Here is a 22,353-nt window from a genome sequence, read left to right as displayed (position 1 = left end):
CATACCACCATACTGTGCACATATAAAACCAACATACAGTGCACAAATAATATCATCATACAGTGCGCAAATAATGCTGTAATAGCAGCGCTGTACAGTATCTATATAATACTGCTATACAAATGAATATTAGGATTTGTTTTAGTTTCAGGTCCCCGGACACCTGTGGTCCTCCACCAATGAGTTTGATCTTAGTTAACCCATTGTTGTCTCCCCTCCTCTAGTTGTGGTTGACGGGTCTTGGAGCTGTTGGTCAGCCTGGAGCTCATGTGACGCCTTCTCAAATAGGAAAAGAACGAGGCAGTGTAACAACCCTACCCCTCGTAATGGGGGCAAACCATGTGAGGGTCCGCAGACGGAGGAGGACTATTGCTATGTCGCTCTGTTTGAAGACAAGTAGGTCAATCAGATGTGCATAATATTATACATTTCATATATACATGGAGGCAGAACGGGCACCTGCTATGGGGCGGTGGTGGCAGGAGGTGAGGAAAACTGGAAACTGGTATGGCAGAGCTATAGCAGAGTTAACTAGATAACAGTGTAGCAGATTGTAGCAGAGTTAACTGGAGACTGATGTAGCAGAGTTGATGTAGCAGAGAAGCTGCACTTGTATGAAGATCTGGGCAGAGGTTGGCATCCCACCAGCCAAACTAGGTTCAGATAACCCGTTGGAATGATGTTATCAGTGCAGACAGTGGCAACCCACGGTGTAGAAAAAGAGACAGAGCCTGCCAGAGGAAGGGAGCAAACGGGTCTGGATCCAGGAGAGGTGAGTAACAAAGCTACAATGTTCCCAGGTCACTGCCGGGATAACACATCATCTGGTATCTACGGAATGTTGTTTGCCCTGTCTTATACTGCCATTCTTTCTGTAAACAGCAGTTTTTGGGAGTATTAGTCGGGGATTTGCAATGACCTCCGGATCCACTGCAAAAGGGTTAATGCTTTGGTTCACCTAAAAAAAATTTGCAGTGTTTACTGGGATGACAACTGCGCACATTTAGTGCTGTAAACGGCTAATGTAGCTTGATATACACTCTGTATTCCAGAAGGCTATGTATGGGTGAGGAAATAGTTAACTGGCAGTGCTTAGTAATAGTTGCTGGGCAGTGAACTGGTCACCTTCTCCTCTGGCTAGTTAGGAGTTCCTGGCAAGTCATCTTACATGATGCTAATAGGTGTGTAAGCCAGATAAGGAACAGCAGGAACATTCTTCTCCAGAGAGAGACCACCCTCTGTGAGCGAGAGATACCAGAAAAGCAAGTTTGCTAAGAGCCATCCCCCGAGGGAAAGAAGCTGAAACAGCAGTTGCTGACCGCCGATGTCCGAGCCCTCCTGCACCTATATAAGTGGTCCAGCCCCCTTCCCAGGTGCCTGAGCGTCAAAGTTCCTTGTATCCTGCAAAGGTTGCTGTTACCTGTGCTTGTGTTTCTCGACTCCGCTACCTGTGTGACCTTTACCTGCTCTACCTCGACTCTCCTCTTGCTGACCCAGATTACCTGCCCTGACCCATTGCCTGTTTGACTTTGCCTCTGCCTCATCCTTCGGTTCTGCACTATTGCTCCTGGTTATGACTCGCCCTGCTGACTACATCCATACCTCTGGTACTTTGCACTGGTACCCTCTGGTCCACCTGGACCAGCTGCCTCGTGTGCCAATCCTCCTCAAGTTAGTGACCTGGTGTTCCCCTTGACAAAGTCTATCCCCACCATCAGGGGTAATGTGAAGAACGTGGGGTTCACTTAGACAACGCCCTTAGAGGAGGTAAGACACGTGGCACAGTGGGTTCACAGCCACTGGTTTGTGGCAGAAGCATTGAATTTGTGCAGGTGGTTGAGGACCATAAGGGACAGTGCTTAGATAGAGGCAGTAAAGGTAATCTGAACATATTGCTGTAGGCTTTACTGCACATGGTTTGGGTTTGATTGCTTCGGACTCCCGCCACATTACTAAGACAGACCAGCCATCCGGTCTAGGACTGCACCCCACAGTTGCAGAGAAATATTGAGAGTTTGTAATCATTTGTTCATTTGGCAAGATTTCATGGTATATCTAGAGAGAGACTAAGATGGGACCATCATATAATCAAGCTGGCCTGGATATTGGTCTCCATACCTCAACCAGGTTTCCTCGCCAGGAGACGTGAAATGTTTTCAAAGCTTAAAACTTGACATGTCTGAGGGATGTGGAGCCGAGAACATTACCAACGCCCATGAATAAGTGAGAGGCAGACACTGAGCGCAGAGGCCTGCAGAGACGGGACAGCGGGTAGACGAAGAATGAAGATCTCGCTGATTACATCGGTTTCCTCACTCCTTGGCTCATTTCCAGTGTTCTCTGGTGTCTCCGCTCCAGACGTGAACAGAAAGTTATTAAGTGTGTTCACCTGTGAACTAAAGAAGCATTTTTTGGAAGCATTTTTATTTTTATTTCTTTGCATCTGTCCATGTGAAAGCAAATGACAAAATATTACGGTTCCTGCAGTGGCCAGTAGATGTCAGCACAACACGCAGACCAATAACCCACTGACATCTCATTTTACAGCCTACAGCAAAACTGAATATTATCAGCTAAGAGATACAGAGATGAAATAAATAGGCATCTAGATAGAGTATCTCATATCTGTTTATCTATCTTCTATCTATCCCATATCTATCTATCTATCTATCGATATATCTATCTATCTATTATCTATCTATCTATCTATCTATCATAGTATCAAATGTCTATGTGTCTAATTTGTATCTATCTCATACCTATTATCTATGTATTATTTATCTATCTATCTATCTCATATCTATCTATCTATCTATCTATCTAATATCTGTCTATCTATTTAATATCCATATTTCTCATCTTTCTCTATATATCTGTATTTTTTAGAGGAGCGCTCTGTATTAATGATAATGAAGACAAGAAAGAAGTGGATCAGAAACATCCCGATCCTGACAGTGGATGTCCCAAACCTGAGCCCCCAGAACATGGACTACTCGCGGTAAGCCCTTGTCTCTATACTGTGGGGTGGGACCAGCGGTGGTGGAGCTCTGGGAGGATTGTCCAGATACTTTTCGGTGTCATGACCAGACACAAGCACTGCTTCACATGATTTCTTTCTTGTTTTTATTTCCATCTTCTTCACGTTTTTATTAGTCAAGAAATAAACAGAATAAACCATTACTCTTTTTTAGAGACCTATAAATTTATCAGGCAATATTCCTAAAATACATAAAATGTATCAGACGCGTCTTCTGCTTCTGGTGATATAGGCTTGTAGTTCAGGGTTGTGGGACATGAATTAGGAGAAGGCTGAGGAGTTATGTCTAGTGTAACCTTATTATATCAATGTGTTTTACTACATAAGTGCCTCCCCATTCTGAGACAAGTAATGGAAGGATGGACAGACAGATAGATAGATAGATAGATAGATAGATAGGTTAGATATTGTAGATAATTATTAGATTGATTGATCTGAGATATAGATAGATAGATAAATAGGTTAGATATTGTAGATAGATGTTAGATTGATTGATCTGAGATATATATAGATGGATGGATAGATAGATAGATAGATAGATATGCACAAGCTCAATGCAAGGACAGGGAGGGAGAGAAACTACCTGACCACCGATGGAAATGTCTATACATTCGGAGCAGACACTGACTGTGACAGCATAGTGTACACAGAGAGGAACAGCTATGACGGTGCAATGGGCGCCTCCCCCCAGGGCCCTTTAAGAGGAAAAAAGTACTTGTTTTCATGACGCCAGTTGCAGTGAAGCAACAAGGGCACAGGGCCCCTTTTTAGTGATACTGTGGATGGTACCCAGGTGTACAAATGCCAGAGTGGTGTAGGAAGGCCTTATTGTTGGTGCACGTGTCACGGTGCTCCTACCTGGATACGCTGGACCTTAGGCATTGGCTCCGAAGCAATGAAAAGGGGGGATGTTGATGAAGGGGATGAAGAAATAAATTGAGTCCAGACCTTGTGATGAAGCTGATAACAGCTTTACTTTCAATAAACGTTGGTTCCCAGCAGGCTTTAGCATGAACAAAACTATGGCAGGCAAACTCCTCTCTAAATACCAACTTTGCCCAGATACTACTGTATTGATAAAATATAACTTTTATTTTTCATTTGTTAAAACAACATAGTGAGCCACACAAAAGAAGGATTTAAAATAAACCATTCCTTGTCTCTAATGGCTGAAGTGTGTGTGTTTTATTTGCTTTGCTAACTTGCTCCCTGCAGGGATGTGCACTCTCCCTGCTAAGGTTACTAGATTGCTACTGACCTATCACTCATTGTCAGTAACAGCTCTGATTGTTGTATGGAGCTATATCTGCCTTCCATTAAAATGGAATAGACAGCTCCATTCTATGAGACTGTAGCACTGCCTTGTTTGCTGCCACCTGCTGGTGAACCAGGCATATTACACATGAACATAAAAAGTTGCAAAATAGGAAATGCACTTTATATAGGACTTTGAATAAATACACAGGATGACACTAGGTTAACCATAGGAGATAGTAGTGAGGTGCAGAAGTGGTAATGCTGAACTTATATCGAAGCCTTGGAATTCGTATTCTCAATGGCCGTACCAAGGGAGACTCTCTTGGTAGACATACCCTAGCATTGTGGTAGACTACGCCATCACAGGTATGGACCCCACAAATTTTGGTGGCATCATAGTAGTCACCCCACAAACACACCTGTCAGACCACAACCAACTGCTCCTATACATTCAATCCACAAGCAAACCAACTACACAAACACCACAGTAGAACAGCCTCTCAACCTACCTCCATCTCTTAACTGGTCCAAGATGTCAGCCCAGAAGTAAATGGAGACCATAAACAGCACAGAGATCCAGGAGATACTCCATAGCTTCCATAATAAAGTGTGTGAGCTGAACCCAGAAGGAGTAAATCTTGTAGTAAAGGACTTTAACAATATACTTTACACTATGGTAGAAATGTTCGAGCTCAAAAGATCTAACAAGAGGCCAAGAAAACAGCAACCCAACAGTTGGTTTGACTGGAAGTGTAAAGATGTAAGGAAGGAGCTAAGAACAGCCTCAAATAGGAGACACTGAGACCCAAACAACCCCAGTCTGAAGGAAAGCAAAGCAACATCTCAACTAAGTTCCTCCAAATCCAAGACGCTCTCCAGAACAACTTCTTCTGAGAGCTATGGAAGCACATGGACAAAACCAGTAAGAACACCAACCTCCACATCCAAAATGGCAACATCTGGCTCCAGTACTTCAAGGACCTTTATAAAGACATCTTCAGGGAGGACCGAAGCCCAGAACAAAAAGAGATCACGGAAAAGCTGAAGGATATGGAGTAAAAAAATTAAAGATTTCCAAAACCCTCTAGACACATCGATCACACTGCAGGAGATAACAGAGAGGATCTCAGTGATAAAGAGTAAAAAAGCCAGCGGCCCAGATGGGATCCTCCTAGAAATGATCAAATACAGCCCGCCAGGTATCCAGGCTGCAATAGTAAAACTCTACAATGTTGTGCTGAGTGCCGGCTACTTCCCCCAGAGCTGGAACCAGGGCATCATCACCCCATATACAAGACTGGAGACAGGTACGACCCAGCCAACTATAGAGGGATATGTGTCAGCAGCAACCTGGGGAAACTCCTCAGCAGTATCCTGAATAAGAGAATCCTCAGCTTCCTCACCCAGCACAACGTCCTCAGCAGAAGCCAAGCAGGCTTCATACCAAACCACTGCACCACGGACCACATCTACACCCTGCAGAGCCTCATCAAGAGCCATGTCCACAATACAAAGCATGGAAAGGTCTATGCCTGCTTTGTGAACTTTAAACATAGAAACATAGCAGAAGACATTTAAGAAGGCCTTTGACTCCGTGTGGTACCAGGGTCTATTCCAAAAACTTCTCAAAAGTGGAATAGGATGAAAAACATACAGTGTCATCACAGCGTGAAGGTAAATCGGAGGAGAACGGCTTATTTCTGGCAGAGCCGAGGAGTCAGACCGGGGCTGCAGCCTTACCGAGGTGAAATTTCTGCTTTAGGCCTCCTGCACACGAACGTATTTTTTTGCGGTCCGCAAAAACGGGTCCCGTTTTTCCGTGATCCGTGACCGTTTTTTCGTCCGTGGGTCTTCCTTGATTTTTGGAGGATCCACGGTGTCCGCCTGGCCGTGCGGAGCCAAACGGATCCGTCCTGAATTACAATGCAAGTCAATGGGGACGGATCCGTTTGACGTTGACACAATATGGTGCCATTTCAAACGGATCCGTCTCCATTGACTTTCAATGTAAAGTCTGGAGTCCCTTTTATACCATCGGATCGGAGTTTTCTCCAATCCGATGGTATATTTTAACTTGAAGCGTCCCCATCACCATGGGAACGCCTCTATGTTAGAATATACTGTCGGATATGAGTTAGATCGTGAAACCTCATTTCTGACAGTATATTCTAACACAGAGGCGTTCCCATGGTGATGGGGACGCTTCTAGTTAGAATATACTACAAACTGTGTACATGACTGCCCCCTGCTGCCTAGCAGCATCCGATCTCTTACAGGGGGCTGTGATCAGCAATATTAACCCTTCAGGTGCCGCACCTGAAGGGGTTAATTGTGCTATCATATCCCCCTGTAAGAGATCAGGGCTGCCAGGCAGCAGGGGGCAGACCCCCCCCTCCCCCCTCCCCAGTTTGAATATCATTGGTGGCCAGTGCGCCCCCCCCCCCCTTCCTCCCTCTATTGTAATAATTCCTTGGTGGCACAGTGTGCGCCCCCCCCCCCCCCCCCTTCCTCCCTCTATTGTAATAAATCGTTGGTGGCACAGTGTGCGCCCCCCCCCTTCCTCCCTCTAATGTAATAATTCGTTGGTGGCACAGTGTGCGCCCCCCATCGCCCCCCCCCCCTCCCTCTATAGCATTAACAACATTGGTGGCCAGTGTGCGGCCTCCCATCTCCCCCCCCCCCCCCCAATCATTGGTGGCAGCGGGTTACTAGCAATAGTACAATAGTAAAAGATTCATACTTACCTGGGAGCTGCGATGTCTGCTTCCGGCCGGGAGCTCCTCCTACTGGTAAGTGACAGTTCATTTAGCAATGACACTTACCAGTAGGTGGAGCTCCCGGCCGGACACGAACATCGCAGCAGCCGGTAAGTATGAATCTTCTACTATTGTACTATTGCTAAGTAACCATGGCAACCAGCGTCCTGGTTGCCATGGTTACCGATCGGAGCCCCAGCGATTAAACTGGGACTCCGATCGGAACTCCGCTGCCACCAATGATGGGGGGGGGGGGGGAGATGGGAGGCCGCACACTGGCCACCAATGTTGTTAATGCTATAGGGGGAGGGAGGGGCCGATGGGGGGCGCACACTGTGCCACCAACAAATTATTACAATAGAGGGAGGGAGGGGGGGGGGGGCGCACACTGTGCCACCAACGAATAATTACAATAGAGGGAGGGGGGGGGGCCGCACTGGCCACCAATGATATTTAAACTGGGGAGGGGGGGAGGGTCTGCCCCCTGCTGCCTGGCAGCCCTGATCTCTTACAGGGGGCCGTGAACCGCACAATTAACCCCTTCAGGTGCCGCACCTGAAGGGGTTAATTGTGCTGATCACGGCCCCCTGTAAGAGATCGGGTGCTGCCAGGCAGCAGGGGGCAGTCTTGTACACAGTTTGTAGTGTATTCTAACTAGAAGCGTCCCCATCACCATGGGAACGCTTCTGTTTAGAATATACTGTCGGTTCTGAGTTTTCACGAAGTGAAAACTCAGCTTTGAAAAAGCTTTTATACAGACGGATCTTCGGATCCGTCTGTATAAAAACTAACCTACGGCCACAGATCACGGACACGGATGCCAATCTTGTGTGCATCCGTGTTCTTTCACGGACCCATTGACTTGAATGGGTCCGTGAACCGTTGGCCGTGAAAAAAATAGGACAGGTCATATTTTTTTCACGGCCAGGAAACACGGATCACGGATGCGGCTGCAAAACGGTGCATTTTCCGATTTTTCCACGGACCCATTGAAAGTCAATGGGTCTGCGAAAAAAAGCGGAAAACGGCACAACGGCCACGGGTGCACACAACGGTCGTGTGCAGGAGGCCTTATGCAGATCTTCTGCTATTACCACCAACTGAGAAAGGTCTCCAAAATAACTTGGAAATTCTAGAGAAATTCAGCATCACGTGGGCATTGCCCATCAAGCCAAAGAAAACCAACACCATGGTGTTCCAGAAAAGAAACCAGAAAGCAGCCGGGCATCTTCCCTTCCTGCCAATCAATTGTCCACTTTCAGAAACTGACAGCTACACCTACCTGGGACTAGAAATGAGGCTGTCAGGGAGCTTTAAGCAAGCTATAGACACACTGAAAGAGGCGTGCAAAACCTTCTATGCCATCAGAAGGCGTCTGTATCATCTCAAGGCACCAGTGACCATCTGGTTTATAATCTTAGACAGCATCATCGCCCCAATCCTCCTGTGTGACAGCGAAGTCTGGGGCCCAGACACATAACTAGACTGGTCAAAGTGGGACTCTGGGCCAACAAAAATATTCCACCTAGAATTCTGCAAACATCTCCTCCAGATCCATCAGAGCACCTCTAACAGAGCCTGTTGAGCAGAGCTGGGCACATTCCCATTATACCTTGCTATCCAGAAGAGGGCGCTTTCATTCAGAGACAGTCCCAGCTCCTACCATCACAAAGCCTTGCTGCACTAAGAAGACTCAGAAAAACAAAGCAGCCCGCAACAAGTCACCCAAAACCAACCTGACAAAGGGGGAAATCCAGAAGACAATACACAAGGGCAAAGAGGAGTATATTAGTGTCTGGAGGAACAACATAAGAACATCACAAAAGCTGACAATCTACTAGATACTGCAGAGGGAGTACAAACTGGCTCCATATCTGGAGAAACTCTCCAACCCCAGAGGCCGACAGATCCTGAGTCGGTACAGACTAAACGCCCACAGCCTGCTCATTGAATCCGGACAGCACTACTGACAGAGGTACATGCCGAGAGAGAGCAGACTGTGCCAGCAGTGTGACCAGGAGGTTGTGGAGGATGAGGCTCATTTTCTGCTGCGGTGCCTCAAACACTCAGCAGTGAGGGACACTCACTTCAGGAGACTGTCTGATCTCTGCCCAGACTTCACCTCCATGAAGGAGGAAGATACACTATCTATACTGCTGGGGGAAGAGGAGAACACAACGGCCATAGCAGCACAATATATCAGTGCCTGCCATTGACTGAGAGGAGCCTGATATTACTCAGCAGTGAGGGAGACTCACTTAAGGAGGCTGTCTGATCTCTGCCCAGGCTTCACCTCCGTGGAGAAGGAAGAGATACTCTCAATACTGTGGTGGAAGAAGAGAACACAGCGGCCATAGCAACATAATATGTCAGTGCCTGCCATAGACTGAGAGGAGCCTGATATACCATGGACTTATACCCCCATCATGGATGTGTCCACATCCCCCAAACCTACCCAATTGTTTCTCTCTTACTTTGGCAATGCTATTATGTATTTAGTCCTGCCAATAAAGCTGATTTGAATAAGATATGAGATAGATAGACACATAGATAGATAGATAGATAGATAGATAGATAGATAGATAGATAGATATGACATTAGTGATATATAAGATGACCTCAGACATCATGCGCTGTGAATCTCATGATGGGACAGCATGAAGATAGGGGAGATGTTCCTATCTGGCGGTATAATTGCAATGTGCGGATTGTCTTCCATGTTGTTATCAGATATTATTAGATATCATGTATGTGACGTTTTCCGCTTCCTCTGCTTAGAATGAGAAGACCTGGTATTCTGTGGCCGAGGAGGTCGAAATCATCTGCTTCTCTGGTTATGAACTTTCTGGGTTTCAGTTCCTGAGATGTCTTCCTGATGGAACGTGGAAGCAAGAGCCTGTGGAGTGCGTCAGTAAGTGGGCTTGTAATTTACTGGACTCATTTATATGGAAATGTGGCGGCGGGTTTATAAGATTCATCCTGTTTAGATGCTCACCGGTTAATAAGTCGACATCTTAGAGCAGCGTCAAGTGATGGATTTCTAGTGTGCAGGAGGAGATGGAGCATGGATGACACCACAGATCGGGCTATAAGCAGAACATGCAGGCGGCAGGTAGAAGAGTCCAACCTGCCTTGTGTGCAGTCACAGGACATGTGTGATAGATTATGTAGCAGAGCCCAGTTTGTCATATGGTACAGTTCATTGTCACAATATATTATCTGGATTGCAAGTAAAATTGTGCAAACCCAGCTGACAGTACGGGGAAAGAGTAGGGTTGCCACCTGGCTGGTATCTCACCGGCAAGACCGGTAATTTAGTGGCCCCCTGGTGACGGTAATTTTTTTCTACCGCCAATATTAATTCCATTGTGAAGCGTTCATTAGTCCAGCCTTTAACCCTCCCCACACTTGTGTTAATAAAAATAAAATAAAAACTTGTCCATTTGATCGCGGCGCGGGGGACGCTGACTGCAGGACAGGACCTGCGAGACGTCATCACGCTGGAGCGCAGATCCTGTCCTGAGCTCCCAGTCAGCAGCGCGAGCAAATGGAGGAGGTGAGTGCTTTATTTAATTTTTTTGCAGAATAATGGGGCCATTACTCTTACTGGGGGGGGCACTAATGGGGGCATTACCCTACTGGGGGGGCACTAATAGGGTCATACTGGGGTACACCAGTGGGGGCACTATTAATTCTGGGGTGCACTAATGGGGACATTATTCTTACTGGGGGCATTAATGGGGGCATTACTCTTACTGGGGGGTACTAATGGGGGCATTACTCATACTGGGGGGGCACTACTTTTACTGGGGGGGGGCACTAAAGGGGGCATTACTCTTACTGGGGGCACTAGTGGGGGCACTATTAATTCTGGGGAGCACTAATGGGGGCATTACAGTTACTGGGGGGCACTAAAGGGGGCATTACTCTTACTGGGGGCAGTAATGGGGGCATTACTCTTACTGGGGGGCACTAAAGGGGGCATTACTCTTACTGGGGGGCACTAGTGGGGGCACTATTAATTCTGGGGAGCAGTAATGGGGGCATTACACTTACTGGGGGGCACTAAAGGGGGCATTACTCTTACGGGGGGCACCAGTGGGGGTACTATTAATTCTGGGAAGCACTAATGGGGGCATTACTCTTACTGGGGGGCACTAATGGGGGCATTACTCTTACTGGGGGGCACTAATGGGGGGCATTAATTCTGGGGTGCACTAATGGGGGCATAACTATTACTGGGGACATTAATATTACTGGGGGCACTAATGGGAGCAGTATGAATTCTGGGGGCTGCTAATGGGGGCATTAATATTATTGGGGTGCAGTAATGGGGGTATTATTAATGCTGGGAGGCACTAATGGGGTCATTGTTAATTGTGGGTAGCACTAATGGGGGCATTAATGTTACTGGGGGCATTAATATTGGGGGACACCTTGTGTTAGCCCCCCCCCTCCCCACAACCACACACCCTTTGGGTGTGGCTTAACTTGGCAGGTATTTTTTGTTGGGAAACGTGGCAACCCTATTCACAGCCCTAAAAAGTCTCCTTATGCCCGGTCTCCGCCATTTTCCAGTGAACTTATTGCAGGGAGAGACATGACAGGCACTAGGGACAGTGCTAGGAAAGACTTTATTCACAAAATATTACTATTGAGCAGTTAAGGGAAAGATCATTGTGAAGGGATATAATAGGGAGGCATCATCTACACTATAGGGAGAGAGCAGGGACCAATAGGAGAGTGTAAAGCCGGGGTAATAGGAGCGATTACTATTACACCTTGCTGCACTAATTGGGGTTACTAAAAGTGATCTACTACTACAGATTTTAGGTTGTTTGCATTCTTTTATACATAAGTAATTCTAGTAATCCTCAATTCGATTATTACTTAATTGTGGCTTAATACTACAGAATTTGGGGTGTTCATGGTGTTTCATATATAATTCAATCTGTTAATCCTGATTTATGTAATTGGGGTTAAATTACGGTCTGATACTACTGATTTTGGGGTGAACAGGTTCTGTAGACATCTATGTGGAATCAGCTGACGAATACACCTTTGCTGGTTACTAAAGACTAGGAAACCTAAAGCTCAGGAACCTTCTCACTGGGGAATATGCCTAAAACACCATGGGATGGTCAGCCATAGACTGGGGAAGAATTGGGATGCACGCACTGGCCCTTTAAGAAGCCTATGGCTTTCAAGTGGGAGGGTGCCTGAGCTTTAGGTTTCCTGGTCTTTAGTAACCAGCAAAGGTGTATTCCCTGTCTGACTATCTGTGTACCACACTTCAGCCTGACTACCGACTCTGACTTCTCGCCACCTGGTCTGACATTATCCTGTTTCTTGGACTTCCCTACTGCCGCCTCTCTTGACCTCAGACTCCTCTGACGAATATACACAGCCTGCCCTGACCTTGGCCCATCTCCAGATTATACGTATTGTCTGATCTTTTGGTGCTTTGGACTGGTGTCTCTGACCCCCATGGGTCAGCCGCCAACCACACCAGGACTATCTCAAGACCTGGTAGCTTTCACGCAACAAAGTCCAGATCCCTGTATAGGGGCTAAAGAGTGAATATTGGGGGGCTGCCAGGATAACCTCCTTTGAGTTAGCCCTAGGTCAAACCGGTTGGTTGGTACAGTGGCTCCACACCCACTGCTCGTAACAATAGGCATGGACAGAGCCTGAGCCTGTGATTGGGCATGTTAGCGTCTGTGATCAAAGTTGTCCCCTAATGGAGCAATGGTGCAGTGTAAAGTACAAGTCACTGGAATGTTCAGTCTGATCAGCAAGGATCACAGCGGTCAGATCAGTAGCCATAGATGGAAATGACAGGGGCACTAAGGAAGGTCCCACACATCAGCTTGATACGAGGTCGCCATATATTCTCACTGTATATACATTTCTGTATTTCCGTCTCAGGGACAACGTGCCCCAGACCTTCAGCAACCGATGACGTCACCATTTTCCGCTTCAAGTCAGTCTATAAAGTCGGGGAAGTGATTCAGTTAAGTTGTCGGTCCGGATTTACAGTCACCGGGGAAAAGCGCTACACGTGCGGAAGTGATTATGAGTGGAGCCCACCGATTCGGGGAGATCTCACCTGCGAAAAAGGTTCTTACATTGTTTATAGGGTCGAAAATTCATAAATGAGGTCATATACACAGAGCTGCATGCATCATTAAGGCAAGCTAGTCATGTGCCTAAGGCAGAATCAGCAAACTAAGTGGCACCTGAGGGCGGACTGCTCTCAACTGCATTTCCTACAGCCACCACTAGGGGGAGCTCACTTACATGCAGAATTATACAGCTCCCACTGTGTTCTATGCTCTTTGTATGCTGCAAGCTCCCCCTGGTGGTGACTGCAGGGAGCCGGAATTTCATCATTTATCAAGTCAGAAAAACAGAGCCTCCTACACAGATATGCCTTGATATTTTTTAGAGAAGATATAAAAACATCATATTATGGAGACATAGTAATTTTGCACTTAGTAGGTGCATTTTGGCCTGCAAGAGAAAACTGTGGTCCATTTTACAGTTAAACAGTAAAACTGTATGTCTGGAGAGCTTTTTGATCATAGTCCTTAAAGCCGCCATTTAATCTCCTAATAGGTTATTTGTGAAATAATCAAAAAAAAAGACCCTCCCCCTGGGGGGTGAGTCCAATATTCTGGTGGGCCTTGCCCTGGGACAATATCTTATGAGTAAGAGGTTCATGTTTGGGGACTAATCACACACAGCATGAAGATTTTACAGCAACCAAGCGAACTGATCTGGGACCAGTCAGTAAATGCAGCAGCTCTCTCTTCCCCTAACACAGCGGGAAGTGTCAGCATGATCTTAATTCATGTCTATTACGTTCTCCTTTGTTCAGTACAACAAAAGGCCTCTCAAGGGAACTGCGGCCCGGGAGAAAAGCAAGTGGGTTCTCAGTGTGTCTGCATGTCATCTGAGGAGGATTGTGGGTAAGGAGTCCAGTGCCCCAGGCCGGTCGCCTTATGTTGCATAGTATGCATTTAGTTCCCGACTGAGATTTCCATCCTCTTTTAGGCATGATACGAAAGATATCTGCGCTTATGATGAAGGGATTGATGACTTAGTCACTGTGTCTCAGTGCAATTTCTTTGCTGAGCAATGCCAGGGATTGAAACGGCTTAATTTCTTAAATAACGGCACCTGCAAAGAGGCCAACGTAAACTGGGCACGAGAGCGAAAGTCTCTGTCGGCAAGAAGCACCAAGAGGGAGCCGTGTGGATACGACTTCTGCTACGACTGGGAACGATGCACAGGTATTATACAGAGTGATATGGTTTTGTTTCAGGGTTGACAGACATGGCAGCTGCCATCTACACACATTCATTAAACATGCTGCCTATAGGCAGGTGCCCAGTGTGCCTACAGGTAAACCTATCCCTGATGACAACAAGTTTGATGCCCCTAAGTTTTGATAATAACTTTCTCGGCTGCAATCATTGGTTTTCACAGATTAACACTTCATCTTCCCCGCTCTTCACAGGGTCTCAGTGTTCTTGCCTTCTCCCATATCAGTGCCCAGAGAACAACGGGCAACTCTTTTGCATCAAGACCGGATCTTCTGGGAGACAGAGAACGGTGAACCTCTGCGGACTGGGAGCCATAAAATGCACTAAGCTGAAGGCTGAGATATTGCATGATGGCACGTGTGCCCAGTAAACCACCCCTCCCCCCATATATGTCCCATAAAAATAAAAATGTATAGTTAGATGGACAAGGATTCTCATTATCATCAATATTCTCCAATTTATATATGTCCGATGTCATGATAGATCTAATTCATAGAAGCCCCAACTAAACTCTGGGTCATAGGAACTTGGAAAAGTTTTACTTCCTGGCTCTGTGTCTGCGTAGAGGAGGAGAGGGAGGCGGTAGATGAGAGCAGAAAGAGGGGTCACAGCCGCCACTGTCAGACGGTGACCCCAGAGGAAGCAGGATACAAGAAGGTTTCTTCATGTTATCACCCCCTGTCATCTCTGCCTGTTCAGCTTCTAGTGGCCTCAGAAAAAGGAGGGAAACAGGAACTTTTCTTCATATTATCACCCCCCTGTCACGGTCATTATTACCCCTGTACAGCCTCTAGGGACCCCAGAAAAATGAGGCATACAGAAAGTTTTCTTCATGCTATCACCTCCTATGACTATCATTATTAAACCTATACAGTCTCTAGTGACCGCAGAAAAATTAGGAATACAGGAACTTTTCTTCATGTTATTACATCATTATCTCTTTCCCTGTACAGCCTCTAGTGACCAAGAAAAAGAGGGATACAAAAACTTTTCTTCATATTATCCCCCCCCCCCTGTCACTGTCAGTAGTACACCTGTACAGCCTCCAGTGACCAAGAAAATGAGGGATACAGGAACTTTTCTTCATGTTATCCCCCCCCCCCCGTCACTGTCAGTAGTACACCTGTACAGCCTCCAGTGACCCCAGAAAAAGAGGGATACAGGAACTTTTCTTCATGTTATCCCCCCCCCCCCCCCCCCCCCCCCCCCGTCACTGTCAGTAGTACACCTGTACAGCTTCAAGTGACCAAGAAAATGAGGGATACAGGAACTTTTCTTCATGTTATCACCCCCCCTTCCCGGTCACTGTCAGTAGTACACCTGTACAGCCTCCAGTGACCAAGAAAATGAGGGATACAGGAACTTTTCTTCATATTATCACCCCCCCCCCCCCCATCACTGTCAGTACACCTGTACAGCTTCAAGTGACCAAGAAAAATGAGGGATACAGGAACTTTTCTTCATATTATCACCCCCCCCCCCCCCCCCGTCACTGTCAGTAGTAGACCTGTACAGCCTCCAGTGACCAAGAAAATGAGGGATACAGGAACTTTTCTTCATATTATCACCCTCCCCCCCATCACTGTCAGTAGTACACCTGTACAGCTTCAAGTGACCAAGAAAAATGAGGGATACAGGAACTTTTCTTCATATTATCACCCCCACCCCCCCCCCCCCCCCGTCACTGTCAGTAGTACACCTGTACAGCTTCAAGTGACCACAGAAAAAGAGGGATACAGGAACTTTTCTTCATGTTATCCCCCCCCCCGGTCACTGTCAGTAGTACACCTGTACAGCCTCCAGTGACCAAGAAAATGAGGGATACAGGAACTTTTCTTCATATTATCACCCCCCCCCCCCCCATCACTGTCAGTACACCTGTACAGCTTCAAGTGACCAAGAAAAATGAGGGATACAGGAACTTTTCTTCATGTTATCACCCCCCCCCCCCCCCCGTCACTGTCAGTAGTACACCTGTACAGCCTCAAGTGACCAAGAAAAATGAGGGATACAAGAACTTTTCTTCATGTTATCACCCCCCCCCCCCCCCGTCACTGTCAGTAGTACACCTGTACAGCCTCAAGTGACCAAGAAAAATGAGGGATACAAGAACTTTTCTTCATGTTATCACCCCCCCCCCTGTCACTGTCAGTAGTACACCTGTACAGCCTCCAGTGACCAAGAAAATGAGGGATACAGGAACTTTTCTTCATATTATCACCCCCCCCCCCCCCGTCACTGTCAGTACACCTGTACAGCTTCAAGTGACCAAGAAAATGAGGGATACAGGAACTTTTCTTCATGTTATCACCCCCCCCCCCCCCCCCGTCACTGTCAGTACACCTGTACAGCCTCCAGTGACCAAGAAAATGAGGGATACAGGAACTTTTCTTCATATTATCACCCCCCCCCCCCATCACTGTCAGTAGTACACCTGTACAGCTTCAAGTGACCAAGAAAATGAGGGATACAGGAACTTTTCTTCATGTTATCACCCCCCCCCCCCCCGTCACTGTCAGTAGTACACCTGTACAGCTTCAAGTGACCAAGAAAATGAGGGATACAGGAACTTTTCTTCATGTTATCACCCCCCCCCCCCCCCCGTCACTGTCAGTAGTACACCTGTACAGCTTCAAGTGACCAAGAAAATGAGGGATACAGGAACTTTTCTTCATGTTATCACCCCCCCTTCCCGGTCACTGTCAGTAGTACACCTGTACAGCCTCCAGTGACCAAGAAAATGAGGGATACAGGAACTTTTCTTCATATTATCACCCCCCCCCCCCCCCCCATCACTGTCAGTACACCTGTACAGCTTCAAGTGACCAAGAAAATGAGGGATACAGGAACTTTTCTTCATGTTATCACCCCCCCCCCCCCCCCCCCCGTCACTGTCAGTAGTACACCTGTACAGCTTCAAGTGACCAAGAAAATGAGGGATACAGGAACTTTTCTTCATGTTATCACCCCCCCTTCCCGGTCACTGTCAGTAGTACACCTGTACAGCCTCCAGTGACCAAGAAAATGAGGGATACAGGAACTTTTCTTCATATTATCACCCCCCCCCCCCCCATCACTGTCAGTACACCTGTACAGCCTCAAGTGACCAAGAAAAATGAGGGATACAAGAACTTTTCTTCATGTTATCACCCCCTTTCACTGCCACAGTGACCCCAGAGGAAGCAGGATACAGGAACTTTTCTTCAAGATATTACCCTGTCACTGTCTGTACAGCTCTAGTAACCCCAAAATTTAATTCATGTTATCACCTCTTTAAATGGTTATTATTACCTGTATATAGCCACCAGTGAACCCCAAAAAAGGAGGGATACAGGAACTTTTCTTAATTTTATCACCCCCTGTCATTGCCACCTCTCCTCCTTGTGAAGCCTCTAGTGATCCCCAGAGGAAGGAAGGATGCAGGAGCTTCTCTTCAAGTTATGACCCCCATCTTCTCTTCCCTGTACAACCTCCATTGACCTCAGAGAGGGGGGAAAAAGAAACTTTTATTCATGTTATCATCCCTCTAACAAATGTGAGAGGTTATGTACTCTCTTATTGTCGCAATTAGGATGGTACTTTATTCTACATTACAGGGATGAGAAGAGGAGCGGTTGCACCTATAATCACCCCATTTGTCCTCTCTGTGACTTGGATCCAGCATGGGGCTCAGCATGCTCTAGTTAGGCCCCGTGCTGATTAATTCTGTACCCATAAATGATGTGCCCATCAGTGCAGTAGTCGGTTGGAGGGAGAGAGAAGTATAAGTCGAGATAGAGGTGATTTTCTGTAATTACTTATATTACAAAGTTTCCTATCTTCGCTTATACTATTGATTTTCAGAAAGTTATTTCAGTTGAAATGACAAAGAAATGCATGGTACAGGACAGGTTTTAATTTTTTTAGCTGATATAAAACAAGAAGAAAGAAGACGCAGAACGATTCCATGACATTTTCTGGCACGGAGCAGCTGACAGGGGCGGACAATGCTCTGATTCCTCTAGACATCACAGGGATTTGTGCTGACAACCGACACCACTTCCCCTCGGCATTTCAGGATCCCGGCGTCACATTCACTCAGGGTTTGCTCCTTGCCATTCACTAGGACACAAATGCTGATGCCGTCGGTTTTACAGGTCCGGGCTTCTCTACAGACGCACGCGTTTGATTTATCTAGATAAAGAGGTGGAAGCAGGGTGACAATTACAACTGGCATCTAGGGAACACGGGGCAAAGCACAGATCACAGAGAACGGAGACATCGACATTACTGCACCGAGACATTTCACGCATCGCACACGAGACAATGTGCAGGATGACCTTCAAAAGAGTGAGAAATATCAACCTCTCTCATTTGGGTATTATTTTACATACTGTATATGTGAGTCTCAGTGTAGGTTATGAATATAGTGACCAAAGGGGAATTCACTTCATACTCCTGATTAGAAACACTTTGGTTCGTGAAAGAAGTTGATGTTTTTAACTCTTTTGAGAGCAATTTTTAACTGTAAGAACATAAAGTTTTCTATTAATAGACCATAAACAGGACTCGTATAGCTTTCAGCTATTAAATCTCCAGAATCTAGATAGGCCCTGGGACGCTTTTTGGGTCTTTTGATATTTATATAATGTACAAGACACAAACATTAAAGGGGTTTTCTGTCTTTCTGTCAATAAAGCTTTATCTCTGTATAAATGAAAAGTTCTACAGCCTTTTAATAGACTTTTGTGTTTCAACTCCACCATTTTCAAATCGCTGTCAGTGAACGAGGCCACTCTAGTTTCCATTCAGGGACAGTAATCCTGTCCATAGCCGATCCTGCTCTCAGCCGATACGTGGTGACAATTGTATCCAGTCTAGACAATGCTCTATGATGCTAAACAGCCCGGACTCCAGACTGATACATTGTAACAAACTAGTACAGTTGTATCCAGTCTAGACAATGCTCTGTGAGCTAAACAGCCCGGACTCCAGACTGATACATTGTAACAAACCAGCACAGTTGTATCCAGTCTAGACAATGCTCTGTGAGCTAAACAGCCCGGACTCCAGACTGATACATTGTAACAAACCATCAGAGAGATCTTTGAAGCTGCTGCAGATGGTTTTGACTCACAGAGCATTGTCTGGACTGGATACAACTGTGCTAGTTTGTTACAATGTATCAGTCTGGAGTCCGGGCTGTTTAGCTCACAGAGCATTGTCTAGAGTGGATACAACTGTGCTAGTTTGTTACAATGTATCAGTCTGGAGTCCGCGCTGTTTAGCTCACAGAGCATTGTCTAGTCTGGTTACAACTGTACTAGTTTGTTACAATGTATCAGTCTGGGGCCGGGCTGTTTAGCTCACAGAGCATTGTCTAGACTGGATACAACTGTGCTAGTTTGTTACAATGTATCAGTCTGGAGTCCGGGCTGTTTAGCTCACAGAGCATTGTCTAGACTGGATACAACTGTACTAGTTTGTTACAATGTATCAGTCTGGGGCCGGGCTGTTTAGCTCACAGAGCATTGTCTAGACTGGATACAACTGTACTAGTTTGTTACAATGTATCAGTCTGGAGTCCGGGCTGTTTAGCTCACAGAGCATTGTCTAGACTGGATACAACTGTACTAGTTTGTTACAATGTATCAGTCTGGAGTCCGGGCTGTTTAGCTCACAGAGCATTGTCTAGACTGGATACAACTGTGCTAGTTTGTTACAATGTATCAGTCTGGAGTCCGGGCTGTTTAGCTCACAGAGCATTGTCTAGACTGGATACAACTGTACTAGTTTGTTACAATGTATCAGTCTGGAGTCCGGGCTGTTTAGCTCACAGAGCATTGTCTAGACTGGATACAACTGTACTAGTTTGTTACAATGTATCAGTCTGGAGTCTGGGCTGTTTAGCTCACAGAGCATTGTCTAGACTGGATACAATTGTCACTACTTCTCAGCTGAGAGCAGGACGAGCTGTGGACAGGATTGCTGCCTCTGAATGGAAGCAGTGTGCTTATTCACTGAAAGAAGGCAGAGATTTAAAAAAAATGGTGAAAAACTGACGCATGAAGTCTATTAGAAAGTCATAGTAATGTAAAGAGAACTGTAAAGCTCCTTTAACCCCATAGTAACTAGAGTATACAGAATATACACTGTACCCTGTGAGATCTCAGTATAGAAAGGGGCTGTAATGTTAGAAAAAACGGGGACAACCCGCCAGGGCCTCATGGATGCATCGTAGGTCTAATATTTTCTAGATCATCTCCCATTGTGCTACATGTCAGCAGAAGCCATTCATTTCCAGCAGTGGAGCCATGAAGTCCACGGTTGTAAATCTCCGCTCCTTGTCTCACAGTGTATGGGATGTATGTAATGAAAACCAGTCCCCCAGAAACGATGGCGATCCTCTACCTGAGCAGGTTTCCCACAAGTGGCACGAGTCACATGTCCGCTCTGCTTTTTGGGGGAATTTGCAGTCCGCGTCCTTGGTCAGGGTGTATGTCCTCCCCAGACACTGCAGGGCGTGCATTTTACAGACGGTTAGTGCCACGTTTCTGCTTGTTCTACCATCGATGGCGCATATATCCAACGAGGAACTGAAAAGCAAGCACAGTACATAATAATATTATCCGACCGTGACCCTGGATGTGGATGAAGAGGGGGACATCGGTGGAGGATCCACTGCCTACTTCCCTCCTCCTCCCCCATATACAGAACTCCAAGTGGTCATCAGTAACTGAGGGGGAGAAGGTCCCTGAGATCCATCCTCAGGGCTGTGTCTGCTCCTCAGAGCGTCCAGATCATTGGACCGGTGCTGTACGTTTACGCGGTGTAATATCTGAATCCGCACGGTTCACGCTTATATCACACTCACCCGCACTCAAAAGGCATTTTGCAGGTGCACAGAGAGTCCTGGATTTTTTCCCACGGTTTGCATTTGGAATCATCCACTTTTTGGGTGACTGCGGCTTCTACAGGAAGAGAGAAATCTTACCGTTACTCCATTATACCGTACGTCCTGTAACAGGGGAGGATGACACCTGCAATCGGGGAACTGCACTTTACTTTATGGAAAGAGGATTCAGGAACTGAGTTGTCTAACCCAAGACTGTGGTGCTCAACCACGCTGGGGTCCTACCTTGGACTTGAAGCATCAAGGAGCGGGGTGTATTTGGGTGACCATATACCTGTCTGCCCACATCTCTGGGTCACGTCCTGCAGCAGCTCTCGCCACCCTTTAGATGCCGGGATCTCACTTGATCATAGCATCTCAAGGCTTTAATGACCGCGATTGGCATTATTGCTGGTCGCGGTCGTTAGCCGCGGGTCTAGGCTGTTTGAAACAGGGGAGACCCGCTGGCCATGATGCCTGCTGCACACACGAGCGGGCGCCATGTTGCACTTCACAAAGTGAAGGGGTTAAAGGGGTATTCCCATCTGAGACAATGTGGGCATATTGCTAGGATATGTCCCCATTGTCTGATAGGTGTGGGTCCCACCGCTGGGATTCATACATAGAACTGCTATACCTGACACATTCATAATACTGCTATGCCGCATACATACATACATACATACATAGTACTGCTATACTGCACACATACACAGTACTCCTATCCCACACACATACATAGTACTGCTATACCACACACATACATAGTACTGCTATACTGCACACATACATAGTACGCCTATCCCACACACATACATAGTACTGCTATACCGCACACATAAATAGTACTCCTATCCCACAATCATACATAGTACTGCTATACCACACACATACATAATACTGCTATACCACACACATACATAGAACTGCTATACCAGACACATTCATAATACTGCTATGCCGCATACATACATACATAGTACTGCTATACTGCACACATACACAGTACTCCTATCCCACACACATACATAGTACTGCTATACCACACACATACATAGTCCTGCTATACTGCACACATACATAGTACTCCTATCCCACACACAT

At 46.4% G+C, this 22,353-nt stretch overlaps 2 protein-coding genes and 1 long non-coding RNA gene across 4 annotated transcripts in view; 1 reads left to right on the top strand and 2 right to left on the bottom strand.

Annotated features, from left to right (window-relative positions):
• The window catches only part of C6 (complement C6), a 55,572-nt gene extending 40,769 nt beyond the window's left edge, over positions 1-14,803 (top strand). For both annotated transcript variants that reach the window (XM_040420927.1, XM_040420928.1), the window contains exons 12-18: positions 225-396; positions 2,887-2,998; positions 9,829-9,961; positions 12,979-13,170; positions 13,931-14,021; positions 14,107-14,345; positions 14,573-14,803. In XM_040420927.1, coding sequence (XP_040276861.1) covers positions 225-396; positions 2,887-2,998; positions 9,829-9,961; positions 12,979-13,170; positions 13,931-14,021; positions 14,107-14,345; positions 14,573-14,748 — 1,115 coding nt within the window. In that variant the 3' untranslated portion in view covers positions 14,749-14,803. The remainder of the gene's footprint in view (positions 1-224; positions 397-2,886; positions 2,999-9,828; positions 9,962-12,978; positions 13,171-13,930; positions 14,022-14,106; positions 14,346-14,572) is intronic.
• Positions 14,804-15,375: 572 nt separating this feature from the next.
• Positions 15,376-15,797, bottom strand: LOC120992152. Its single transcript, XR_005776931.1, has 2 exons — positions 15,699-15,797; positions 15,376-15,606 (listed from the first exon to the last, which is right to left on the bottom strand). It is a non-coding gene; the product is annotated as an uncharacterized LOC120992152 (long non-coding RNA).
• A 2,456-nt stretch (positions 15,798-18,253) lies between these two features.
• The window catches only part of C7 (complement C7), a 53,026-nt gene continuing 48,926 nt past the window's right edge, over positions 18,254-22,353 (bottom strand). Inside the window, exons 16-18 of the mRNA XM_040420929.1 lie at positions 21,232-21,328; positions 20,769-20,953; positions 18,254-18,551 (exon numbers count right to left, since the gene is read on the bottom strand). Of these exons, the coding sequence (XP_040276863.1) occupies positions 18,379-18,551; positions 20,769-20,953; positions 21,232-21,328 (455 nt within the window). The 3' untranslated portion in view covers positions 18,254-18,378. The remainder of the gene's footprint in view (positions 18,552-20,768; positions 20,954-21,231; positions 21,329-22,353) is intronic.

Source organism: Bufo bufo, chromosome 2 (genome assembly GCF_905171765.1).
Source record: "Bufo bufo chromosome 2, aBufBuf1.1, whole genome shotgun sequence".
Lineage (NCBI taxonomy): Eukaryota > Metazoa > Chordata > Amphibia > Anura > Bufonidae > Bufo > Bufo bufo.
The sequence above is the reverse complement of the archived record's forward strand: the minus strand, read 5'-3'. Positions and strand labels throughout refer to the sequence as shown.